The sequence below is a fragment of the Hordeum vulgare genome, chromosome 7H, assembly GCF_904849725.1.
Source record: "Hordeum vulgare subsp. vulgare chromosome 7H, MorexV3_pseudomolecules_assembly, whole genome shotgun sequence".
Lineage (NCBI taxonomy): Eukaryota > Viridiplantae > Streptophyta > Magnoliopsida > Poales > Poaceae > Hordeum > Hordeum vulgare.
In genome coordinates, this window is record NC_058524.1 from 11845989 (window position 1) to 11867427 (window position 21439).

Genomic DNA, 21439 nt, shown 5'->3' on the forward strand with positions numbered 1-21439 from the left:
TGTCGAATACCGGGTCATTTTCCATGTCGAATACCGCGAGATGGTTTGAATTATTCTTGAAGTTTCTCGTCACTAAATAGCACTCCTAGTATTGAGGATTTCACCGAGCTTTGACCTAAGCACATTCAGCTCTGTCATAGGTCTCCACGGTCACAAGGGAAGGGAAAAAGGAGATATGAAGAACCCAGGCTATCAGGTAGCCCAGGGCCGGCCCGGCCCAGCCCAGTTCTTCCCAAGGAGAGGCGGAAGCCCGACCCGACCCACGCGTCCTCCCGGAAGTCCGCGGTCGCCTTGTCGCGTGCCGGCCGCGCTTCCCCTCCTCTCCTCTCCTCTCCTCTCTCCATCACCGCGCTGTGCCCACCACACGACTCCTCTCCCCCACCCCACCGCACGGACGGAAGCAGGCAGGCGAGCAGCTCTCCAGCGACTCGGCGAGGTAAATCCACCCACCACCCGCGAGTAGTTCCCGGTGCCGTACGCCGGCGTAGCCTCGTCGCTCGGCGAATTAGGATTTGGGCGGGATCTGGCGGCGACCCGTCCGTCTGAGCGGCGGGCCGGATCGCGGGCGCAGGGCGATCAGTTCCGGCTGTCCGGGGCAGGGGCCGATCTGGGCTCCCCCGCCCTCGGATCCAATTCGGATTTGGGAAGAATCTGCCCACCCCCAGTTGGCCGGGGACTTTGCCTGGCTAGGTGGGTGGACGGGTGAGTGCGCAGGAAGGCACGTGGTATATATCATGTCTAATAATCCCGACGCGGTGGTTGCGCGGATCTCTGGCTGGTTGGGCATGGTTGTCGAGTGCCTGGCAACGTTTGATCTGGGATCCCCGGGGTGCTGCACGATCGCTGCGCGCGCGATTTTGTCATGTCTGCTCTGGGACTCCAGCTCATGATCAGCGCTGATATCCGCTCCGATGTATTTCATGCTGTAGATGTAATTCGAGAAGAGTGTGACAAATGTATTGGCGTATGATCTTTCTTGTATTTGCAACTCATGTGCAGGATTGAGTAGCCACTGAAATACTAGCGAACTCTGTGCATAGTAAGAAACTGGTAACAATGGGCCGTTGCTCTCTCGCACGAATCATTCTGAAAGCACGCAACAACGATAGCGAGCAGCCTTGTATGTTAACGGTCGCCTACTCTGGTCCTTGGAGTGAAACATTATTAATAGAGCGAATATATCGATTCCAGCCAACGATGACAGTACCATGGCTTCAATTCGATTGATTCTTAACAAATTAATATTTTCAATTTGTGAGGGTCGTTCTCTCTATGTAAGAAATCGTTGATTAATAATATATAGTGAAGTCTTGGGCAACTGCGTAGATTTATGGAATCACTTACTATATTCGTTTATTTATTACTTTCAGATGAATTCATAGTTGTTTGAATTGTGTAATCTCCCATTATGGAGATTGGTAACCGACTTAAAGCAATTTGATTGTAATTCAATTCATGACCATCACTGCTGAATTTTTTTGGTTACCCTGGTGATAATATGTGTCCTGATTCTTACAGTTATTTAGTTATTTAGTCCAGGCGCGTGTTTTAGTTTCCTGCTCATCAGTTAAGCTTCTCTGGAACTACCTTTAGTACATTATAAGATGCATCTATTCGGTTTCCTGAACCTCGTCCTGGATTGATTGCATTTCTTTTATGTAGTTAATGTTTATTTTATGTCTTCTCACAGGATGGAAATGCTCTTCAGCAGCCTGTTCTGTGACTCAGCGTCATCGGAGAACTTTTCTGGCCATCCCGGTGTTGAGAGATGCCCATTCCTGAGGAACATCAATGGAGCCACAACCTTTTCATTTTCTTCTGCTTTGCCTGTAGCTGTAAGATCTGCTTCCTATGTCACTTGGTGACTCAGTGACCAACGTAGTGCATTTTTCCTTGACAATCCACGCTATTTCGCAGGCCCGGGGAGGCAAGGGTCCGATCTTTGAGGATGGACCAGGCTTTGAGTCGGCATTCAAGCTTTTCCATGGACAGGATGGGATAGTCCCCCTTTCAGGAAGATCATATGTGCCTGATGAGAACCGCAGTGAGAGCACTGATGTCAAGCCTGAACCTGCTCTGCCCTTTAATCCATTGGCTGCTAGAGCCGCTACCATAAGTCTATCATCATTTGGACCATTTGGGTTCAACTTCTTTAATGGCAAGGGCAAAAAGCAGAACAAGAAGCCCAACAATCTAGACCAGTCACACAAGAAGCCCAACAAGCCAAATCAGAATTCCATGAAAGTAATGCCTCTGTTTTTTCTTCATTCTCCATCTTAATTTGCAATTGTCAAGTGATTTTTTACTGTATAAATGTCCTGCATATTAGAAACCTTGAGCCACACGACACACAGCTTTACTGTAATAGAAATCTAAAATGTTATTAGTTGATTTAGAAATAGCAAGGAACTGTTAACACAGCATAATAGCCAATTTCTGATTCGTTAAGTCTTCACTTCATTAACTACATTCAGATAGTATTAATATTGTATAAATAAAGGAAAAGCAACTTCTTATTTGGTATTCTCTATAACGCAAGACTTGATATGTAATGTTAGTTACGGTCTACATATGTTATCCTTTGTGATCAATTACTTCCACTTCTATCTAAACTGTTACCCAGTGCTAACTGTGACTTACAACGCATTATTTTCTCCCAAGCTCCAAGTTCAGGATTATTGTTATAACAAATGTCTTTTTTCTTTTCTTGGAAGCGAATAATTATCATTCCTTTTCCATGTTTAGCATCTCTCGGTAGTCAAATGCTAGTGCTGATCAGAAAGGTAATGCTGTGTAACCAAGATTTTTCTCATGTTCCCCTCTGTATTCTTTTCAGCAAAAAGGAGGCAACCCACCGTCCCACGAGGCAATGAGCGATGAATGGCTAGAAAATGGACAGTGCCCACTCGCTCGGTCTTACCGGGCAATGAGTGGTGTTCTGCCCCTTGTCGCGAAGGCACTACAGCCACCAGCTGGTATGAAGCTGAAGTGCCCGCCTGCAATTGTTGCTGCACGAGCAGCCCTCGCACGCACAACCCTCGTGAAGTCCCTCCGTCCACAGCCCCTACCTGCAAAGATGGTAGCCATCGCAATGCTCGGGATGGCAGCAAACGTCCCTCTCGGGGTGTGGCGTGAGCACACCAAGAAATTCTCCCCCCAGTGGTTCGCAGCAGTCCATGCCGCCGTTCCGTTCATCGCGATGCTGAGGAAGTCCGTCAACATGCCCAGAACCGCGATGGTGTTCACCATAGCAGCCTCCATCCTCGGGCAAACCATCGGGTCTAGGGCTGAGCGCATCCGTTTGAAGACTCTTGCTGCAAAGGGCACCGCCGGTCCCGCCGCCACAGTCACCGTCATGTATCCAGACAAGAGCGGCAGCTGCAGCGACGCCGAGGGCAAGGCGTGGGATCCTCTTGCGCTGAAGATACCTGGCTCTGCTAACGCCGGCGCTCCTGCACCGACCCCTAGCATGTGCTTCTAACCGTGGAATTTAGCCGCCCCCGGGTACTGATTTCTATTTATCGTGTATGTAATTGGCTTGCCTGCCCCTGGGTGAGACAAGTGGAATAAGGTGCTATAGTACCACGTCCTGCTGTGAAACTTGTCGTGGTTGTGTTGTCAGTCCATGCATCTGTAATCTGATGCTGATATATATATCTACTCAGAAACAATAATATTGTGGTTGTCCTTGAAGCAATTTGTTATGCTTTATCTGAAACTTTGGTTGTTACAGAACAAAAAGCTTCGTCCCTATATATATATACAAGATGTGTTTTAAAATTGCACATTCAAGCCTTGACTCGCAACATTTTTTTTTTTGCTAATAGCTTGTGAAACACTTATATTAAGGACAGTAAAACTGAACCTTAAACCGAGCTTTCCCAGCGTTTTGCATTTTCAACCGTCCGTTTTCGCTGGATGTTCTTGGCCGTCAGATCTCGTGTTTCCGAGCGTTTTGCATTTTCAACCGTCCGTTTTCGCTGGATGTTCTTGGCCGTCAGATCTCGTGTAAAAAGCAACATGTTCTGAACTATGTGAAATTTGGCCCAGTTTGTCCCGTGGGCTGCTGCTCCGGAGGCCGAAATGGAGATGTGTGGTGCACTGGGCCGCCAGCCCATTCCAACGCGAAAGGGGGTCCACTGCTGGGCTTGCGAGGCACCAACGACGTCCAATCAATCCAGTCCCGAGTTTCTCAAAAAAAAAAAATCTATCCAGTCCTGACCGACTTCCATCTCCTTAAAAAAAGCGATCTCGATCTCGATCTCCTCCGCTCGTCGGAGGCGACACCAACGGCGGCACTGCTGCTCAAGGACCCCGCAGCCGAGCCCCCTCCACTCGCTCCTTGTGCCTTCGCCTCAACGTGCGCCTCGACAAGCAGTAGCTCCCACCACCGCCTTCCCCGCTGTATGCACCCGGACGGTGTCCTCAAAACATCTGCGGGCGCCCACCGTCTCGCCGGCCACCAATACTGCCAACGCCCTGACTAGGTGTCCTCTCTGGAACGGGCGGTCGGCAAGGATGCAGGTGATGTACGGGCCACACTCGAGAACTTCCAGGTTAAGCTGGTTGCAGTCGTCCCTCCGGTAGACCATCTTGTCATTGCAGTGCCGCTCTTTGTGATAAGGCATGAGCAGGACATCCGCACGGACCTCGTCCGGACAGCGGCGGATGGTCTTCAGGAATCCTGTGGCTGGAGCATAGGTGCGCATGTCTCTCCCTGCGATACAATCATATGAATACTGCCCTTACCGGTTTATTTCATGAGAGGGTAAAATACATTTGTACGTACGTTATTTACAAGAGTATCACTCCTGTCTCCCAAGTGCGCCCTTACCCATGATGGTGATGACCACTGTGACGACCTTCCTCTCTATTCACGACGATGGTAGGAGATGGATTCACATGCCCCCCTTTGCACCTCTCCACCGCCACACTCCATTTTACTTCCTAAGGTTGTGTGTAATTTCACATTGATTTGTCGGGAGCATGCCCACATGTAGCAAGGTATGGCCCTGCAAAATCAATGTAGCATTCGTTCTGGACATTACTGTTCAAAACACTTACTGATGATTTATTCTCCCCTCGCTTGCAATGCAAATTACCTATTGATTTTATTTTCAGGAGCAAGCTGCACAAGAAATTTCTTGGAATCAAGATACTCATCTTGAATTGAATAGTAAGGGGTTGAGCCTTGGACATACCAGAACAAGAACAACTTATTACCAAGAAATGTGCTATGCAAATTTACAACGAGATCGTCAAGGATCTTCTATGACTCTTGCCCCCTTCGCTTGTTAGATGATCCCGAGGTTTACAATTTTGTCCACGCACGTGCACACACAAATTCACATGATTAAAAAGAAAGGAACCGTCATGGACAAGTTGGATGAAGGAATCGCTAAGGACAGACAGAATCTAAGGCATCTAATAGCCATTTGTGAAGGCACTGCTACATATGTGTGTATGTATGTATATATATCCTACCATCTGAGAAAGAAGAAGATGGTGTAGTGATAGTTACCTAATGACCTTCTAAATAACTGCAGAAAAAAGACAGGTTGGGGAAATTGCACTAAACGACGCAAGTTCACGTTTCCACCAAATCATTAGGCTGGTATGTATAACAAGAACCAATCCAGTTTTAGATTTAACCTTTGTACGGAAAGCATACATAGGAGATGATTAACCTTTATTTTGTCCTTTATATCTATGTCCAGACTGTGGAGAGTATGCTCCATGAAGCACCAGGCTGTGTTATATATTTTGTTGCTAACTTGGTAAGCTGGCATTTGTGCTTTTGGAGCATGGTATGCTGATTATGCATAGTTGATCCGTATGAATTGACTTTTTCTTTCACAGAATTTCGTTGACCTTGTTGCTAGCGAGCGTGTTGCACAAACATAGGCTGTTGGTGCATGGTTGAAAGAAGGCGCCATATTAATCGCAGCTTGTTTACTTTGACTACTGTCATCCAAAAGTTAAGGTTCTGATTTCTTCTCAAAAACAAAATTTCCACTTGTACATCACAAGTTTGGATAGTACTCTCACCAAGTTAACATGCACTTGCCTCCTAATGAATTTCACAATAGAGTGCACACTAGAAGTTCTCATGAACTGCATGATGAACATATTCTTGATAAGCTACTCTTAAGTGAAAAGCTAAGGTTTCATACTTCTAATTATTATACAATCTAAATTGTTGAAGTATAGGATGAATATATTCTTGCTAAGCAGATTTTTTTTTCTGTTGCACAAGTGGCTACATCTTCTTTTAAAATGCATAAAATTACTGAAATGTCACACACATTATGTGAGTCATTCATATTGGTTTCTTGATTTTAGTAGCAAAATATGATGAGAACAAGTTTAAACTTGCATTGTAACTGAGAGAAGATAAGTTTCAAATCGTAGGATCCTCTCATGACATTTCTTCCATACAAGCAATAAGCTTTGAAGTTGGTAGTGTCAACTATTGAGTGGCAACTAGGAAAAATTAAGTGGCAATGAACCTCTTTGATAATGAAAAACTATTATCTGTAACCTTTCCTATGTTGATTACTTGTTGACTCTTGTGATGTGAGGCTCTTGTGTTGGTGTTTGGGATGGTACTGGCAGCGCACCTGTGCTATTAGTTTGATTTCCTGATGAACTTTTAGGCTCATGTCAAAGTTGAATATTTCCTTGAACGAAGCATCTCGTGTTCTTGACGTGGCTTGTGAGGTAGCTATTTTTATTTTTATATTGATCTATACCCTCCTTCAGAATATAAGATGATATCACATCTATTGTGATGAATAGACATTGAATTGTTTTTTCGATTGAAGTGGCTATTGTTTATACCTTCCCCACGGAAAAAGAATCATATGCTTCAGCAGGCTAGGTCTTTATTGTAGATCAGTTCATCTTGCCAATGTTTCTGTCATAGTTTGTCTATATTTATATGTTCCCTTTCTTCAGTTCTTCAAGACTTGCATTGATTTCTTCTACAGAAATTTGTGTGCTCTTGCTCCTGCAGGAAGGATTGATGGATTTGGCTGCTCTTGGCATGATAAAATTTAGATATCTAGGTTTTCTTTTTTACTTTTTCTTGATACAGTCTCACTATGTAATTGGTAATTAGAATTTAGAATCATGTAGTTCAGTCTATACATATTTAAGGATATGGCCGGTTCCATGAACGCCATAGAATTTTCGGTCAGCCGCACTCGAAGAGTTAAATTCTTTGCAAGAGCAGAAGGTGCTAGCCTCTTTAGAGGATATAATGTGAAAAAAATTTGTTACCTTTTTTTGCAGCTTGTCTTCCCATTAGTGTGCAAATATTGCTTGTTATATGTGGATATATATTTATGATTTTTTTTATCATTCTACTGTACAAATGTATGGGCACGACAAATTAACTTGTATCATGTAATTATATATATTACTAATGAACATTCTATACCTTCGGTTTTTGCTTCCTTTTAGATGTCTTTGTGGTCACTAATGGTGCTATGATGTCTTTTTCCAGTATTAACCTTGATGCATTTTGTTTTTATCATTGGAAGAGCATGCATGTGTTGTGTTGTGCTTTATTTTATTTTATATGTTTGCCTTACAATAAGATTGTCATGCATGTTATTGTACCAAGCAAATTGTATGTGAGCATTTTCTGAGTGTGGAATTCTCAACTCATAGTTTTGTTTATGCAAAATTAACTAACGCAATTCATGTGCAATATAGTTATACCATTATGATTATTCTATTATACAAATTGACGGGCGCAACAACGCGCGTCATCGATGATCTAGTATGCCTATATATAGGCGTCGTAATAGAGCTGTTGGAAAAGTAACCATTGAAAAGGAGTCGTTGGAAAAGTAACTATTGAAAAATAGTCTTTGGGAAAGTAGTTGAAAATGTATATGTTTGGAAAGTAGTTGTTAAAGGCCAATGCAATTATAAATTGTTTGAATTTCCGGTGAAATGATAGTTGAATTGGTAGCTATAAAATAATATTGAAATATAGGAGAGAGAATATAGACAAAATCATACGTGTATACGAGAGAATCTTTATAGGTCATTGTCCATATGAATATATAGACATTCAAATTTACACATGTTGTTGGAGATAATCTAAGAGGAAGTTGTGTGCCTTTTTTTATTAACTAGCAAAAGAGCCCGTGCGTTGCAATGGGAGAAAAAGAAAACATATTCTTAACCCAATAACCATGGTTCAAGACCACACCCACTAATTTAGGCTGCATAAATTTATACGTGGACACCCGTGGGCAAACGAAATATATTTATGGGACATTTTAGTCTGAATATCCTATGAGCAACCAGCATAACTACATATGAAGAAATAACAGAGATAGGAGCTAGCGTGAACCAAGTGCTCAGAGTAGTGTTTTGCCCCGACCTCCTTCCTCGTGCTCTCCGTTCGTTTTTTCAAAGCTTGCTCTTTTTCTCTTGCTGTGTTGGCCCCTCGCTTGTCCCTCTCCCTCCTCCTTCCTAGTTTGCACATGGCTAATGTTACATGCATATTTATCACCTGAATCTAAGCGTGCCGTACCTCATGAGGAGAAATTATGTTGAGTCTCTCAAGATTCGGCACAATGGATAGAAGCTTGTCAATAGCATGACTGATGACACAGCTATGGTGCAATTTAAGGGATTTCACCTGCAATGATTTTCCAAGTGAGAGTTGTACTTCATTACCTGCAAACTGAAAGCTGGAGATATTTGGAGCTTTGTTCTCTATAACTTTAAGTCTCAAGAAATCAAGCACCTCCATGTAGCTTAGCCGCTGGAGCAGGCAAGGTATCTCAAGGCGAATTATATCATAGCAATATATTAGTGTCAATTTCTCCATAGCAAACGAATTGGAAAGAAGGCAGACTAACTCATCCCCTGTAATACGCACTTGATACAGATACAGCTCTGTCAGGCATCTCAAATTAAGGACAACTGTGGGACGCAATACACAATTTATCAAGGTGCTGCGTGCTTGTCAACGAGGGAATCAAGAAGCTAGCGAGCCATCAGTCCACGGACAAGGGGGGAAAGGAAGGCGCTCACCTCGATGAACGCCATGGCAGCCGCGGACAAATAGAATGACAATCCGATCCTGCTCCGCCCGCAGGTCTCCACTCTCCACAGGACAGTCGACGGATTGTTCGATCGGAATCGAGGAATGGAATTAAAACCAATTTATCACCGCGCGGCGCGCCTGCATGCGGCGGGGGAGCAGACACATGCGTCGCCACATCGGCGCGCGGAGCCTTCCGTCAGCACTCAGCACCGCGGTAGCCCTCGGCGCGTGCTGCACCAGCCGAGCCGGCGCCGGCACCGGGGCGCGCTCCAGCCTCCTCACCTCGGCCGTGACCACCAAAACCTTATCTTAACAGAAGGATCTCGGGTGGAATACTCCAAAACACGAGGTTATTTTTGTAAGAACGAAACGTTTTCCGGTTAGTCACTTAAAAAGGGACGGCGGGTTAATTACTTAAAAAGACAGGGACTTTTTTGTAAAATATCCATGACGTACGGCAGAAGCAGTGGCCGCTTTATTATTACTAGTAAACATGCCCGTGCGTTGCAGCGGGTAAAAAGATCATACGCTTTAGTTCAATAAATATGGACCGAAACCCATCACAATACACATCCTCTATTTCATATAGACGCATAGCCCTCTCCATTTTACATGATCAAATGAAGCACCGGCAAGCTCGACAATATAATAAAAGTAAATACTTAAGAATGTGTCACGAACAACTTTACATTATCTTGCAAGAAAAAGTATGTGAAAAGCCTTCATTGATGCAATGTGTTGGTAAATGGCTATGGTTCTCATAAAAAAGTTGCATTATCTTAACACATGTCATCCTTTTGGCCAATAATTTTTCTAAACCACACATATTCGAATTCGTTCACAATACGAATTAGTAATCCAAAGGTTATTATCACAAAATCACATTAACTTTCCTCATATTCCTTGCGATTTTTTGTTAAATTGTACACAAAAATAAACCATGATCAAGGCAAAAGTCAACTATAATTTTTAAATACAGAAAAAGGCTCTATATGCAACTGTTATTCTCAACTTCAGTAGGTGAGACATATTCAAGTACAAGGTTTAGGTACACTTCACCCCTCTCGGTTGTCGAAAAGAAGTGATGCTTTAGGTGAACTACATTTGGATGGTCAAGTAACTGCATTGTTTGCAGCTCTCTATTCTTATATCTCTTATCCTGCAGCACCTTCTTAATAGCAACAGTCTCTCCAGTTTCCAAGCACTTGGCCTGTTGTACCAGATATTATCAATGACTTAAGGCCCAGCATTAGAAATATCCACTAACAGAAACTGTAGTGTGATATACAAGGGGGAAAGACGGCAAATTAACACACCTGATACACTACACCAAACAAACCAGTCCCAACGACGCGTTCTCCCATGTATGAGACCTTTACAGTTGGAGTATAAGTATTATAATTACTGGGCCGTCCAATGTTCTCAGGAATAAATGCAGTAAGAGTTCCCCAGAACAAATAAACTCTCAGTCCATGGACCATACAAAGGTTTCCAATATGGAAATACTGCATCTAGAATCCGGCAGTAGAATATGTATGAGAGTAGTAAAGATGGTGTGAGGTGGATGGTGTTCGTAGCAGTGCGGGAGCGACGCCCAAACGGACGCGGGCGAGGCGGAGCACACTACAGCGGGGCGGCTCTGCGAGCTTGAGGTCTCTGGCGAGGAGGTGGCCTGGTGAGGTGCGGCGTATGCGACGGATCGAGCTGCGTGGTGGCGGAAGAGGAGGCGAGGGGGAGCACTCGCGAGGCGTGGGGCGGACGCGGCGGCGATGGCGAGGCGGCGTAGCAGCAGGAGCAGCGGCCAGGCGGCAGGCGCTCGCGTGCTCAGGGCGAGGCAAGTGCGGGCACCGACGACGACCGATGCAGCGACGGAGCGGCTAGTGTGAGGCAGGGCGAAATCGACGGCTGTGGCCAGATGCAGAGGCACGACGGGCCATGGCGGCTCAGACAGGATGTGGAGTTTGGTACGGAGGGGCGACGCCGCAGTGGCGGACGCGAGCCGGCGGTGCTGGGGTGGAACCGTGGAAGCCGCCATGGCGTGGCAAGCCGGACACAGGCGTGGCGAGGCGGGTTGGAGAAGCGAGCCGTGCGAAGGAAAGATGAAGGGGTCCTTTTGCAAAAAGAAAACGTTATCTTTCCACTAAAAAGGACCGCGGGTTTAATTACAAAAAAGTACAAGGGCGTTTTCGTAAAAACGCCGCGACGTATGGCAGAAGCCATCGGTGCTTTATTAGTAGGGATAGATTAGGAAAGAAAAACGTGTGCCCTCACCTTCATCTCAAGAAAAAAAAACTCACATTCATATTACAAAAATCTTCCTCACCGAGCCAACAAATAAGTGCCATGTGGCAAGTTGTACGCTCGTTTTCATTTAAAAAAAGTACCCCCTCCAATCCAAAGTGTCCTGTTTTAGTTATAGTTCAGTTTGAACTTAAATGACGACACTTGTTTTGGGTCGGTAGGTGTATATGGGTATTCACCTGTATTAAAAAAAACTCATCTTCATCTTAAAAAAGAAAAAAGAAAACATCATCTCCAAAAAAATGTTTCCATTGCAGCCAACCAGTGGGCGCCACTTGGCATAGACCAACATTGTTCCTTTCTTTCTCAAAAAGAACCCAGGTCTATTTAAAAAATCAAAAATAAATAATTCCCATCATAGCCAACCGGTGGAGCGACTTGGCATAGCCCAGCGATGATCCTTTTTTTCTCCCTTAACTAGATTATACCCCGCACATTGTTGCTGAATGTCTTGTAATACATTTTAATGGGATTCGACTATGTGTGTGGCATATTCTCTATGACTATCGGGATTGAGTTTTAGTGACGTAAGTGCAGGTGCCTTTGGGTGGGCGTGGCGATGCACCTACAACACATTTGGAGTACGACATTGAAGCTCGGTCCCGAACTCCCGATGGCTGTATGGAAGTGCTGTTTTTTTGCTTGGTCTCCGTAGCGAGGCCATAGCACGCCACTCCCCTTCTCTCTTCTCCTGATCCGCAACTCTCCTCCAACCTACCAACACTGCTCTATTCACATCTTTCGCATATGCCTTGCTCCTTTATCCGTTGCTTTAGTCCATCCATATATTCTGGAGTCTACCAATCTCTTACCGGGTGAAACTTGAAGAAAGGGTGTTGGTTGAGATCTATTGAATCCCTTATATGTTTCGAGGAACATCTTTTATGGTTTTGCCCTATCTATGTATTTTATGGTCTGCTATGTTGGCCCCCTTTTCACCTTTTTGATGAGGGAGAACTTGAAAGAGGAGGGGTACAAGCTCATGTTGGATGCAAAAAAGGAGAGGATGGATTGGAACCAGAAGAGGGAAGAGAAGAAGCTGGAAATTGAGTGGGAGAAGATCAAGTTGGAGAAGCAAGAGGCGGCGATCAAATGAGAACTCGGGAAGGCGAAGACTTTTGAGCTTGAGAAGGAGTGGTTGCAACTCTCAAGGGACGTGGAGGACGCAAATATCATGTTTGTGAATGAAACCCTCTTGGATGAGCATGCAAAGAATTGGCTTGCGGAGAAGAAGGAGGAGATCAACGACCACAGGTAGCACGAGACGATGACGATGGCAACGGCAACAATGGAGCATGCGGCTTGGATGCAGGCGGAGCAAGAGGCATGGATGGCATCTGACAAGTGATTCGGCCAACAAGCAAGGCATCTGTCACGCTCGGATCTTGATTTTCATTTTGGCATATCCGGATTGTTGAACTATTAATTGTTTTGCTTTGTTTTGAACTGTTGACTTCGAACAATTTGTATCGTATGATCGACATGCATGGATTTGAGGTTCCACATTTAAGATGTGGATGTGTGGCAACCCGTATGAGGGGTTGCCTGGTGTTATCCGCGGACACTGCATTCGGGCGTATAGGTGGATGCTCCAACATGCACACATGCCACGTCATCAACTCCATTACTTTGTATTTATCTTAATATGCATACACGAAAATGCTACCTATGATGGACATGGTGTTGAGCTCGGGTGAATAGTACATCTGATTTTTTTTAAAGTTCGAACAGAATTTTTTTGATACAAACATTGACAAAAGTTCTCAATGATTCATCACAAAATAACATTTATGGAGGTCGTAGCAACAAAACAAAACTGATGCTCCAAAAGTGTTATTTTCTATAACATTTTAGAGTACTGATTTTATTTATTTATTCACAACTTCTATGAGTGTTATTTTTTGATGAAGTTTTGCAAGCACTGAGAACTTTTGAATATGTTTGCACCGATTTTTTTTCAGAACTTTTTGGAATGTTTTTCAGTTAATTTAAATTTTACCGTTCACCCCGAGCTCAAATGAGCTCGGGAGCAGAACGTGACTTTCCACCTATGATAGTTCTTTCACCCGTGGAAAAAGATACTTATATCAACATGCACACATTCCATAGTGTCAGAAAATGACTTATTATAGGATGGAGTAGTACTTAATAACTATTCTATAACTGTACAATAATCAAATACAACAAATCATGTGTATTTTTTTTATCTTTAGTCACGTCTTTAAATTCAAGACAATCAAATCAAATCAAAAGAATATATTGTACCCAACTTCCGCATGTTCTTACTCCATCGCGCAGGGTATCATCTAGTTGCAATGAAAGTAGAGTCGTGTGAATCTTTGTTTTGTGCAATGCAACTAAAATATAGCAAAAGTATTTTAGTTATCGGAAGTGAATGTAACCATGTAACAAGAATATATAGAATAGTACTCCCTCCGTTTCATAATATAAAAACGTTTTCGACACTACACTAGTGTTTTTTTCCAGATAAACTTGAGAGAGCTTTATTCAACAAAAGCGTTCGGCGAGCAGTCAGCCAAAAGGCTGCTGGTCAGGAAGGAGGGGTAGAGTCTAACCAGCTCTCGATCACAGTAAGCGTTCAACCGCGCTTAGCCCATAAATGTGTTGGACCATATGCTGATCTTATTATATGTTGAATATTAAAGAAAATAAAACACAAGAGCTAGCTCTTCAGTTTCAGCCAGAATGGATGCTATCACCGAACGGTCGGTGCAAAGTATTCAAAAGGTTTACTGCCTCTAGACAGTCGGTCTCCATGATCACATGCGTGTAGCCCCGAAGTGTAGCAAAAATTACCCCTTCCTTCAGGCCTAGAGCGGTAGAGCCTCCGCGATAAGAGGATCTGTAACACCTGTGATCGTCTTGCACCATGCACCCTTAAGCCCGATACCGATCGTGTCACAACTCCCACCCCGACATTGCCCTATACTATTGGACGAAGGGAAATAGTATGTAGCAAACGTATTAAGAGCCTGTTTGAGACTGCTTTGTTATTTAAAATTCAGCTCTGCTCCAGAAAAGACAAGCCAAACGGGGTAGCTCCACGATATGATGCTCCGCAAAAAAAACTAGATATTTGGGTACAACTTCAAAGTTTTTATGAAGCTCCTCACAGGGTGCTTTAAAAAACTCTAGAAGCTGGAGTTGGGGGGAAATCACTCAGCACTGCCACAAGTAAGTGGATACCCCTTCATTTATTTCCCCTCAACCAATCATATAGATTCTTTCTACCAAATTTTCTATTTTTGATAGTGCTATAGCTTCAGTATGAAACTGCTTTAAAATAAATTTAATGAAATAAAGCTGATTTTGATGAATTGAAACAGTCGCAAACAAGCCCTAAAGTAGACATAATGAGAAATCCATATTAATATAAATCCAATCATGAATGCACTTTCCTCCCCTATCAGTTCGTTGTGGGGTCAAGGACGTGCCCGGCGAACAGGGTAGTACCGGATACCTCCTCGATGACGAAGAAGGCAAACGGATGGTCAGCCGTGAAGTCCACACGTGGCCGAACACTATAAGAACACAATATCATAGTCGCAACGGTGGCGGCCGCGGCCTCGGTGCCTTCTTCGTTCACCTCGATGACGGCCCTGTGGACTATTTTGTGCAGCGCCAGCTTCCCTGCACCGTCCTCCACCATGTCGGACAGGTCAGCCTTCCCCAGCTCGAACGCCTCCTTGAGCCCCATGTCCTGGAGGATGCCTTTCATTGTCACGCCGAAGCTGACCTTGAATTTAGGCAGCCGGAAGTCGCCGACCAGGACGTCGTCACACGGCAGGTGCTTGCGCAGAAAGCCAGGGTCGCGGGCGATCTTGTCGGTGAGCCCCCAGAGCCCGTCGCGCGCGTTGGGGAGGAAGACGCACATCGAGTAGATCGGCGGCGGCTGCGGCTGGCCCGGCGAGGAGCGGCCTTGCACGTAGCGGAGCTGGAGCACCTTGAAGCCGTCGTGGCAGGCGATGCTGTGCCGGCCCAAGCCGCGCATCAAGGGCGCGTCCACGGCGGTGCCGTCGAGGCGGTGGAACTTGCCGTCCTCGGTGAGCTCCTTGTCGAACGGCTTCTCCCACTTGCCCTTGAAGTAGATGGCGTTGGCGAGCACCAGGACGGTGCAGCTGGACAGCGCGCCGGGGCTGAGGATGGAGGGGATGAGGTCGTTCGTCGCGGCCGCCACCCATGCGTTGATCTGCTCCCTTGCCTCCTCCGGCTGCACGTACCACGGTCGACGTACGTACACAACATATATAATGGCAATCAGATACTACTGCATGCCATGCCACAGATCGATCACGGTCACGGCCGACGTGCACTGACCTCTTGGCGGAAGTTGGCGGAGCGGGCGACGGCCTTGTACGACTCGGCGGCGGCGGTGCGGTAGGCGGGGCGGAGGAGCGTCGTGCTGTCGTGCCACACACCGCAGGCGAAGCTGACGCGGGGGCCGCCCGTCCGGGACCCGTCGGCGAGGACGTGCTCCGCCAGCGCGCGGACGTGGCCGGCGAGGAAGTCCCGGGAAGGCGCGCCGAGGACACGGAGCAGCTCGTCGAGGGTGCCCTCGCGGGCGCCGGCTGCCACCAGGGACAAGGCCGCGTAGACAGACAGCGGCGACGTGACCAGGTTGCCGCTCCTGCCGGCGTCGTCGTCGTCGGCAAGGCGCTTGTTCAGGCCCAGGAAGAACGCCTGCAGGCCATCGCTGGTGGCGGGGGCGAGGGCGGGGGCGAGGGCGGGGTAGGGGGCGACGGCGGGGGCGACGGCGGGGTAGGGGGCGGGGGCGGGGGCGGGCTCGGCCTCCGTGCAGACCCATAGGCAGCGGAGGACGAGCTCCTTGGCAGATTGCATCTTGTGTGGTGTTGACGCGCACTTGCTCTCTGGCCCGAACAACTATAGTAGCTAGCAATGTGGTTGCCGAGCAGTAACAGGTTACGTAGATGTAGTATTATTGGTTGCCGAGACATGGCTCCCTGCACTGCGCCCGGACCCGGTGTGGCATCTGATTCGGGAGGTGCCCGACGTCCATTGGTCCACGCATAGCCGGGACGAACGACAACAGCAGCATTTGGAAGAAATAAAAAAACGTTGCAGCTGAAAATGTTGCAGAAAGTGCAGGAGTGGAGTGCTGGCGCATGATGGGTATGGAAGACTTCGACTGAAGCTCACTGATTGCGCCAATGCCAAGATGCGCGTAGAATGTACGGGGCTGTTTGGTTCTCAGCATAAGAGCATCTCCAACACGCGCCTAAAAATCCACGCGCGCTAGAAAACGCCAGTTTACCGTACGCGGGACTGAAATGCGCGCTCCAGCGGCGGCGGAAAAACCACGCGCGCGAAAAGGCGACAGCCCGCGCGTCATTTTTGCGGCGCCGCGTCCCGCGCGCCATAAAAGGCAGCGCGCTGCCCTGCCTCTCGTGCCGCGTTCTCTCTTCTCTCTCCCTCTGCCACTCGCGCCGCCGCCGCGTTCTCCCTGCCTCTCGCGCCGCGCTCTCTCTTCCTTCTCGCGCCGCCGCCGCCGCCGACGAGCCACCATGTCGCCGCGCCGCCGGTCTGCGTCGGGCTACCGCGGCGTTCGCAGCGCCCCAACGGCGGGTTCTGCGCTGAGATACGCTCCGGCGATCTCCGGCTGAGCCTCGGCACGTACGACACGGCGCACGAGGCCGCCCGCGCGTTCGACGCGGCGGCGTGGCGCCTAGGCAGGCCGCGACTGTAAATGAACTTCCCCGACGTCCGCACGCTCCAGCAGGCATTAGACCTGGCCCCGCCGCCTCGTCTTAACTCCGCACAAGACCGTGCGGAGCATACTGCGATGCAGCGCCGCCTCCTCGTCGCCCAGGAGGACGAGCGGGTCATGGCGGAGTGGCGTCGGCGCCACCCGGAAGACGTCTCCTACGAGCAGGAGTACTGGGAACGGCGTCGCGAGGAGGACACGCGCCGGCGCCGCGAGGAGCGGTTGGATAGACGTCGTCGGAAGGCTTTGGCGTGCGCGCAGGCCGACCTCGTCAATGCAGGCGGGAGTTCCTTCTTCACTGAAGAAGATGAACGATGGTTTGACATTTGGCTGTCAACCTCCGACGACACCAACGACGATGGTGGTGCAGATGACTGGAGCGACTAGGATTAGTATTTTTTTTATCAAACTATCTAGCACCGAACTATCTATCTATGTTTTCGAACTACCTATCTAGTTGCTATCTATGTAAAATAACTTTGTATCTTTTTTATTTAAATGCAATCTATTTATAAAAAAAATTTGTGCGCGCTGCATTTTTGGGCACTGCTGGAGCGGCGCGCGCGCTGCATTATAGCGCGGCTGTTGGAGCCAGCGCTCCGCAACGCGCAAAACCAGACGACCAGCGCGCGGTAAAGTCGTTTTTTAGGCGCGGCGCGAAGCGCGCCTGTTGGAGATGCTCTAAGGTTGCCACGCCTAACTTTACTCATGCCACAATACCTTAGGCATGTGTTAGGTTCATTGTCACACTTAATTTTTTTGCCAAATCTTACCACACTTGTGATGTCCATTTTGTTAGCCACACTTTTTGTGGCAGCCACACTTTGCCTAAGGTTAGTTGTGGCAAAGTTAGTCATGAACCAAACAGGCCCGTAGTTTTTTTTAGTTGGGCGTGGATGAGGGCACCAGGAACAAGGCTATCACTCCTTCAACGCTTACAAAAACATTAAAAAAATTGTACGCCATGTATGAAAATATATTCTTTTTTTCCTATTTGGTTATTTTCCTTTGTTTCTACCCTTTTCCGCTGTGTTTTTTATTTGTTTGTTGTTCCATGCACACTTATTTTATACTCCATTCGTTCCTAAATATTTGTCTTTCTAGAGATTTCACTACGAACTATATACGGATGTATATAGACATAATTTAAAATATAGATTCATTCATTTTGCTCTGTATATAGTTCATAGTTGAATATTTAAAAAGACAAATATTTAGGAACGGAGGAACTACATGGCACGGAGCACAAACTTTATCTAAAAAGGTTCATCGTGTATTAAAAAGATGTTCTTTGTGTATTGAAACATTATTAGCTGCATATCAAAAATGTGTCCTTCATGTTAAAAAAAATGTTCAACATGTATTAAAAAAAACGTGTATTATAAAAATGTTCATTGAGTTTCTAAAAAGACTCCACAAGTATTAGAAAATGCTCATCACATACAAGAAAATGTTCGCCGTGTGTTAAAAAAAGGTTCATCATATTATTTGAAAAAGGTCCATTGTGTATTAAAGCACTATCTATCACAAAAATATATTTATCATGTATTTAAAAGTATTCCTCATATAAATAAAAATGTTCTTGGTGCAACTAAAACATCTTTATAATTCATTAAACATTGATCATTATATAATTTAAATCACTTATATAATTTAAAATATGAAACCACTTTGAAAAACACTTATTACACATTCAAAAAATATTTGCATATTTCTTAGTTAGATAAAATAATTGCTCATGTGTTGCAAAGAGATGTAAGTACTCGCAACATTTTTTTTGCTAATAGCTTGTGAAACACTTATATTTGTGGTATGGAGGGAGTAATTCGCTATCACAAGAGAGTAATTTTGAATATAAGGCCTTTGATACAAGTTTTGTACAAGCAGTGTGTACACTTTTGGTTAGACAGTCCAGCAGTATCACGTACTTCCTCCGTAGTATTATCTATTCTTTACTAGCAAAAGTTTAAAAATAGTAAAGAATTTAATATTGTAGGTTATCAAACTTGGTCGACGGTTCTACTCATATATGAAATTTCACAAAAATGAAAGACACATGTGCTATTCGTAGTGAAGAAAACAAGATCAACCCTTCAAAACCACGGATGCCATTTCTTTGTGAAGCTTCACAAGTAACTAGAATATTCGACCATATATGGTATAAAATGTTTCAGAATGATTTGATCTCCTCGCATTTTTCTTTTGATTTTATTTTTTATAATGGGCGCGTGTGGAACCAAGTTCCAAAAACCAATTGTCCCTAAAAAAAACTAGAGGTAAACAATACTCCCCTCTTTCCAAAATTTTTGTCTTATGTTTGTCTAAAAATAAATATATCTAAATATTAAAATTTGACCGATACATTCATATTAAAAAAATCTAAGACAATAATTTTGAAACCGAGGAAGTATTTTGTCTACTAAGTTTAAATGAATACACGGCTCGTGTAAACCAAACGAAGATATGGCAGCGGGGCCCATTGCACAGAGGGTGGCGAGGAAGCCTCCCAAGCGGGCCCAGTCGCATGGAGATATGAGCGGGAACGGGAACTGCCTGCCAAGTGGGACCCATGCGCATAGACAGAAGGGAACGGCCTCCCGTCTCCCGCCATTTCCATTCCCGCGCAGACCCTGTTCCCCTCCCTCGCGCCAAGATTTTTTACCGCCATTTTCTTGGCGCCAACCCCTTCTCCCTCTGCTCAATTTCCCGCCACGCGCGCCTCGCTCCCACCTATAAACCTCCTCACCGGCCCCTCTCTCTCATCCATCCCCATCACCGCCGCCGCAATCCTCCCTCCTCACCTTCATCCAGATCCACTGAGCGATCGAGAGAAGGATCTCGCCGGATCAGCAGATCAAGAAGTCCGCTCGGCCGGATCTCATCTCAGCCACAGTCACCATGGTCGTCGCGCTCGGTCCCGGCAGGTTCTACGGCAGCGGTCTGCCCCGCCCACGCGTCTTCCCCGGCGACCGCGTCGACCCGCCGGCCCCCGTCACCGACGCGCTCCTCTGCTGGGCGCGCGACGCGCACTGGTCCATGGGCGGCCTCGGCGCCAAGCGCCTCCGCCTGCAGGGCCGCATCGAGGGCAACCTCGTCAAGCTCCGCCGCATCGCGCGCCGCGACGCCAGGACCTCCGCCAAGTCCTCCAAGTCGTCCAAGAAGTTCCGCGCCGCGGGGCACGGGCCTGCCCCGGCCACGCTCGATGACGCGCTCGGCTCCGACGACGACGACGACTCGGAGGATGAGACGGAGGTCGCGGCCCAGGAGAAGGCGCTGCGGCGCGAGGTCGTGGATGATGATGAGGACTCTGAGTCCGGCGAGTCGGAGGGGGAGGAGGTGCCGCTCGTTACCATCGCTGCCGCCGCCAAGAGGAAGCGTGCCAGGAAGCTCTCTGACGAGTTCGACCGCATCGCCGCCGCGCAGGAGGACGGCGGGAAGAAGAAGCCCTCTGCCGTGGCTCTGGCCAAGGCGCCGCTGAGGAAGAAGGCTTCTGCTTCTGCTGCTGCGGCCCCTGCTTCGGCATCTGAGGTACAGGTGAGGAGGAAGGCGGTGGCGCCTCCGGCTGGGGCGGCGGCGAGGACGTCGCCGAAGAGGAAGGCTGCTGAGCCGCCGGCGGCAAGGAGGACCTCCCCAAGGTCGAAGCACTGATGAATTCAGATCGGTGGCTCTAGCGATTGTGGTGTGATCTTGGAAATGCAGTATGCTGTGTGTTCGTTGAAATGCTTGAATGCAATCTAGTGTCATGCTTCTTTCTGTATATGAATCAAATCCCTCAAATGTCTCTGGTAAACTCCGAATTATCTTGAAATAATTGTTCCTGCTCTGAGATCTGAAAATCTTCCTAAAATAAAAATTGATGTATTGAGGCGTGGTCTAGAGATGCGATTACTGAGATCTGAAACCCAGTGTCCATGTTTCTTTCTACTATATCTGAAATCAAATTCCTTAAGATCAACCCTGAAAATAGTATATTCCCCTACTGTGATCCAAACCACTGAAATAATTTAGGTACTTCCTGTTCTGTGATCTGAAAATGTTTGATGCTGTTTCTTACATTTTGTTTATCAGTTCAGTTGATGCTATGATGTGAATTGCAAAATGAGTTCAAGTGCAATTCCTTGTTTGTTCTTGCTACTGAGATGTGGAAATGTTCCATTTTTTTGCCTATGTTTGATGCTTCTTCTATTAACACTATGTTTGCCGAGGTTGATGTATGATCTTTGTCGAAATGCTGGAATGAAAAAATATGTCATGTTTACAAAAATATGCCTCATCAAACCTAAAATATCCTGAAATAATAGTTGTTGTGTCATTGTGTGTTCATT

At 46.5% G+C, this 21439-nt stretch overlaps 3 protein-coding genes across 3 annotated transcripts; 2 read left to right on the forward strand and 1 right to left on the reverse strand.

Moving 5' to 3' along the window:
• The first annotated feature begins 262 nt into the window (after positions 1 to 262).
• LOC123411533 lies at positions 263 to 3693 on the forward strand. Its single transcript, XM_045104499.1, has 4 exons — positions 263 to 436; positions 1691 to 1835; positions 1918 to 2244; positions 2837 to 3693. Exons 2-4 carry the CDS (start codon positions 1692 to 1694, stop codon positions 3479 to 3481), a joined length of 1116 nt encoding a protein of 371 aa, XP_044960434.1. The 5' UTR covers positions 263 to 436; position 1691; the 3' UTR covers positions 3482 to 3693.
• An 11044-nt stretch (positions 3694 to 14737) lies between these two features.
• LOC123411534 (putative serpin-Z6A) lies at positions 14738 to 16377 on the reverse strand. The gene is made up of 2 exons (XM_045104500.1): positions 15710 to 16377; positions 14738 to 15602 (listed from the first exon to the last, which is right to left on the reverse strand). Exons 1-2 carry the CDS (start codon positions 16229 to 16231, stop codon positions 14799 to 14801), a joined length of 1326 nt encoding a protein of 441 aa, XP_044960435.1. The 5' UTR covers positions 16232 to 16377; the 3' UTR covers positions 14738 to 14798.
• A 3497-nt stretch (positions 16378 to 19874) lies between these two features.
• Positions 19875 to 20940, forward strand: LOC123411535 (60S ribosomal protein L22-like). Its single transcript, XM_045104501.1, has one exon. The coding sequence runs from the start codon at positions 20013 to 20015 to the stop codon at positions 20760 to 20762; it is 750 nt and encodes a 249-aa protein (XP_044960436.1). The 5' UTR covers positions 19875 to 20012; the 3' UTR covers positions 20763 to 20940.
• Positions 20941 to 21439: the final 499 nt, after the last annotated feature.

Bases quoted from the DNA above. Each gene is read 5' to 3' on its own strand.
- LOC123411533 (XM_045104499.1), top strand. From the start codon at position 1,692: ATGGAAATGCTCTTCAGCAGCCTGTTCTGTGACTCAGCGTCATCGGAG. The intron at 1,836-1,917 runs GTAAGATCTGCT...GCTATTTCGCAG, and splicing joins CTTCTGCTTTGCCTGTAGCT to GCCCGGGGAGGCAAGGGTCC. The intron at 2,245-2,836 runs GTAATGCCTCTG...TATTCTTTTCAG, and splicing joins CAAATCAGAATTCCATGAAA to CAAAAAGGAGGCAACCCACC.
- LOC123411535 (XM_045104501.1), top strand. From the start codon at position 20,013: ATGGTCGTCGCGCTCGGTCCCGGCAGGTTCTACGGCAGCGGTCTGCCC.
- LOC123411534 (XM_045104500.1), bottom strand. From the start codon at position 16,231: ATGCAATCTGCCAAGGAGCTCGTCCTCCGCTGCCTATGGGTCTGCACG. The intron at 15,603-15,709 runs GTCAGTGCACGT...TGGTACGTGCAG, and splicing joins CCGCCAACTTCCGCCAAGAG to CCGGAGGAGGCAAGGGAGCA.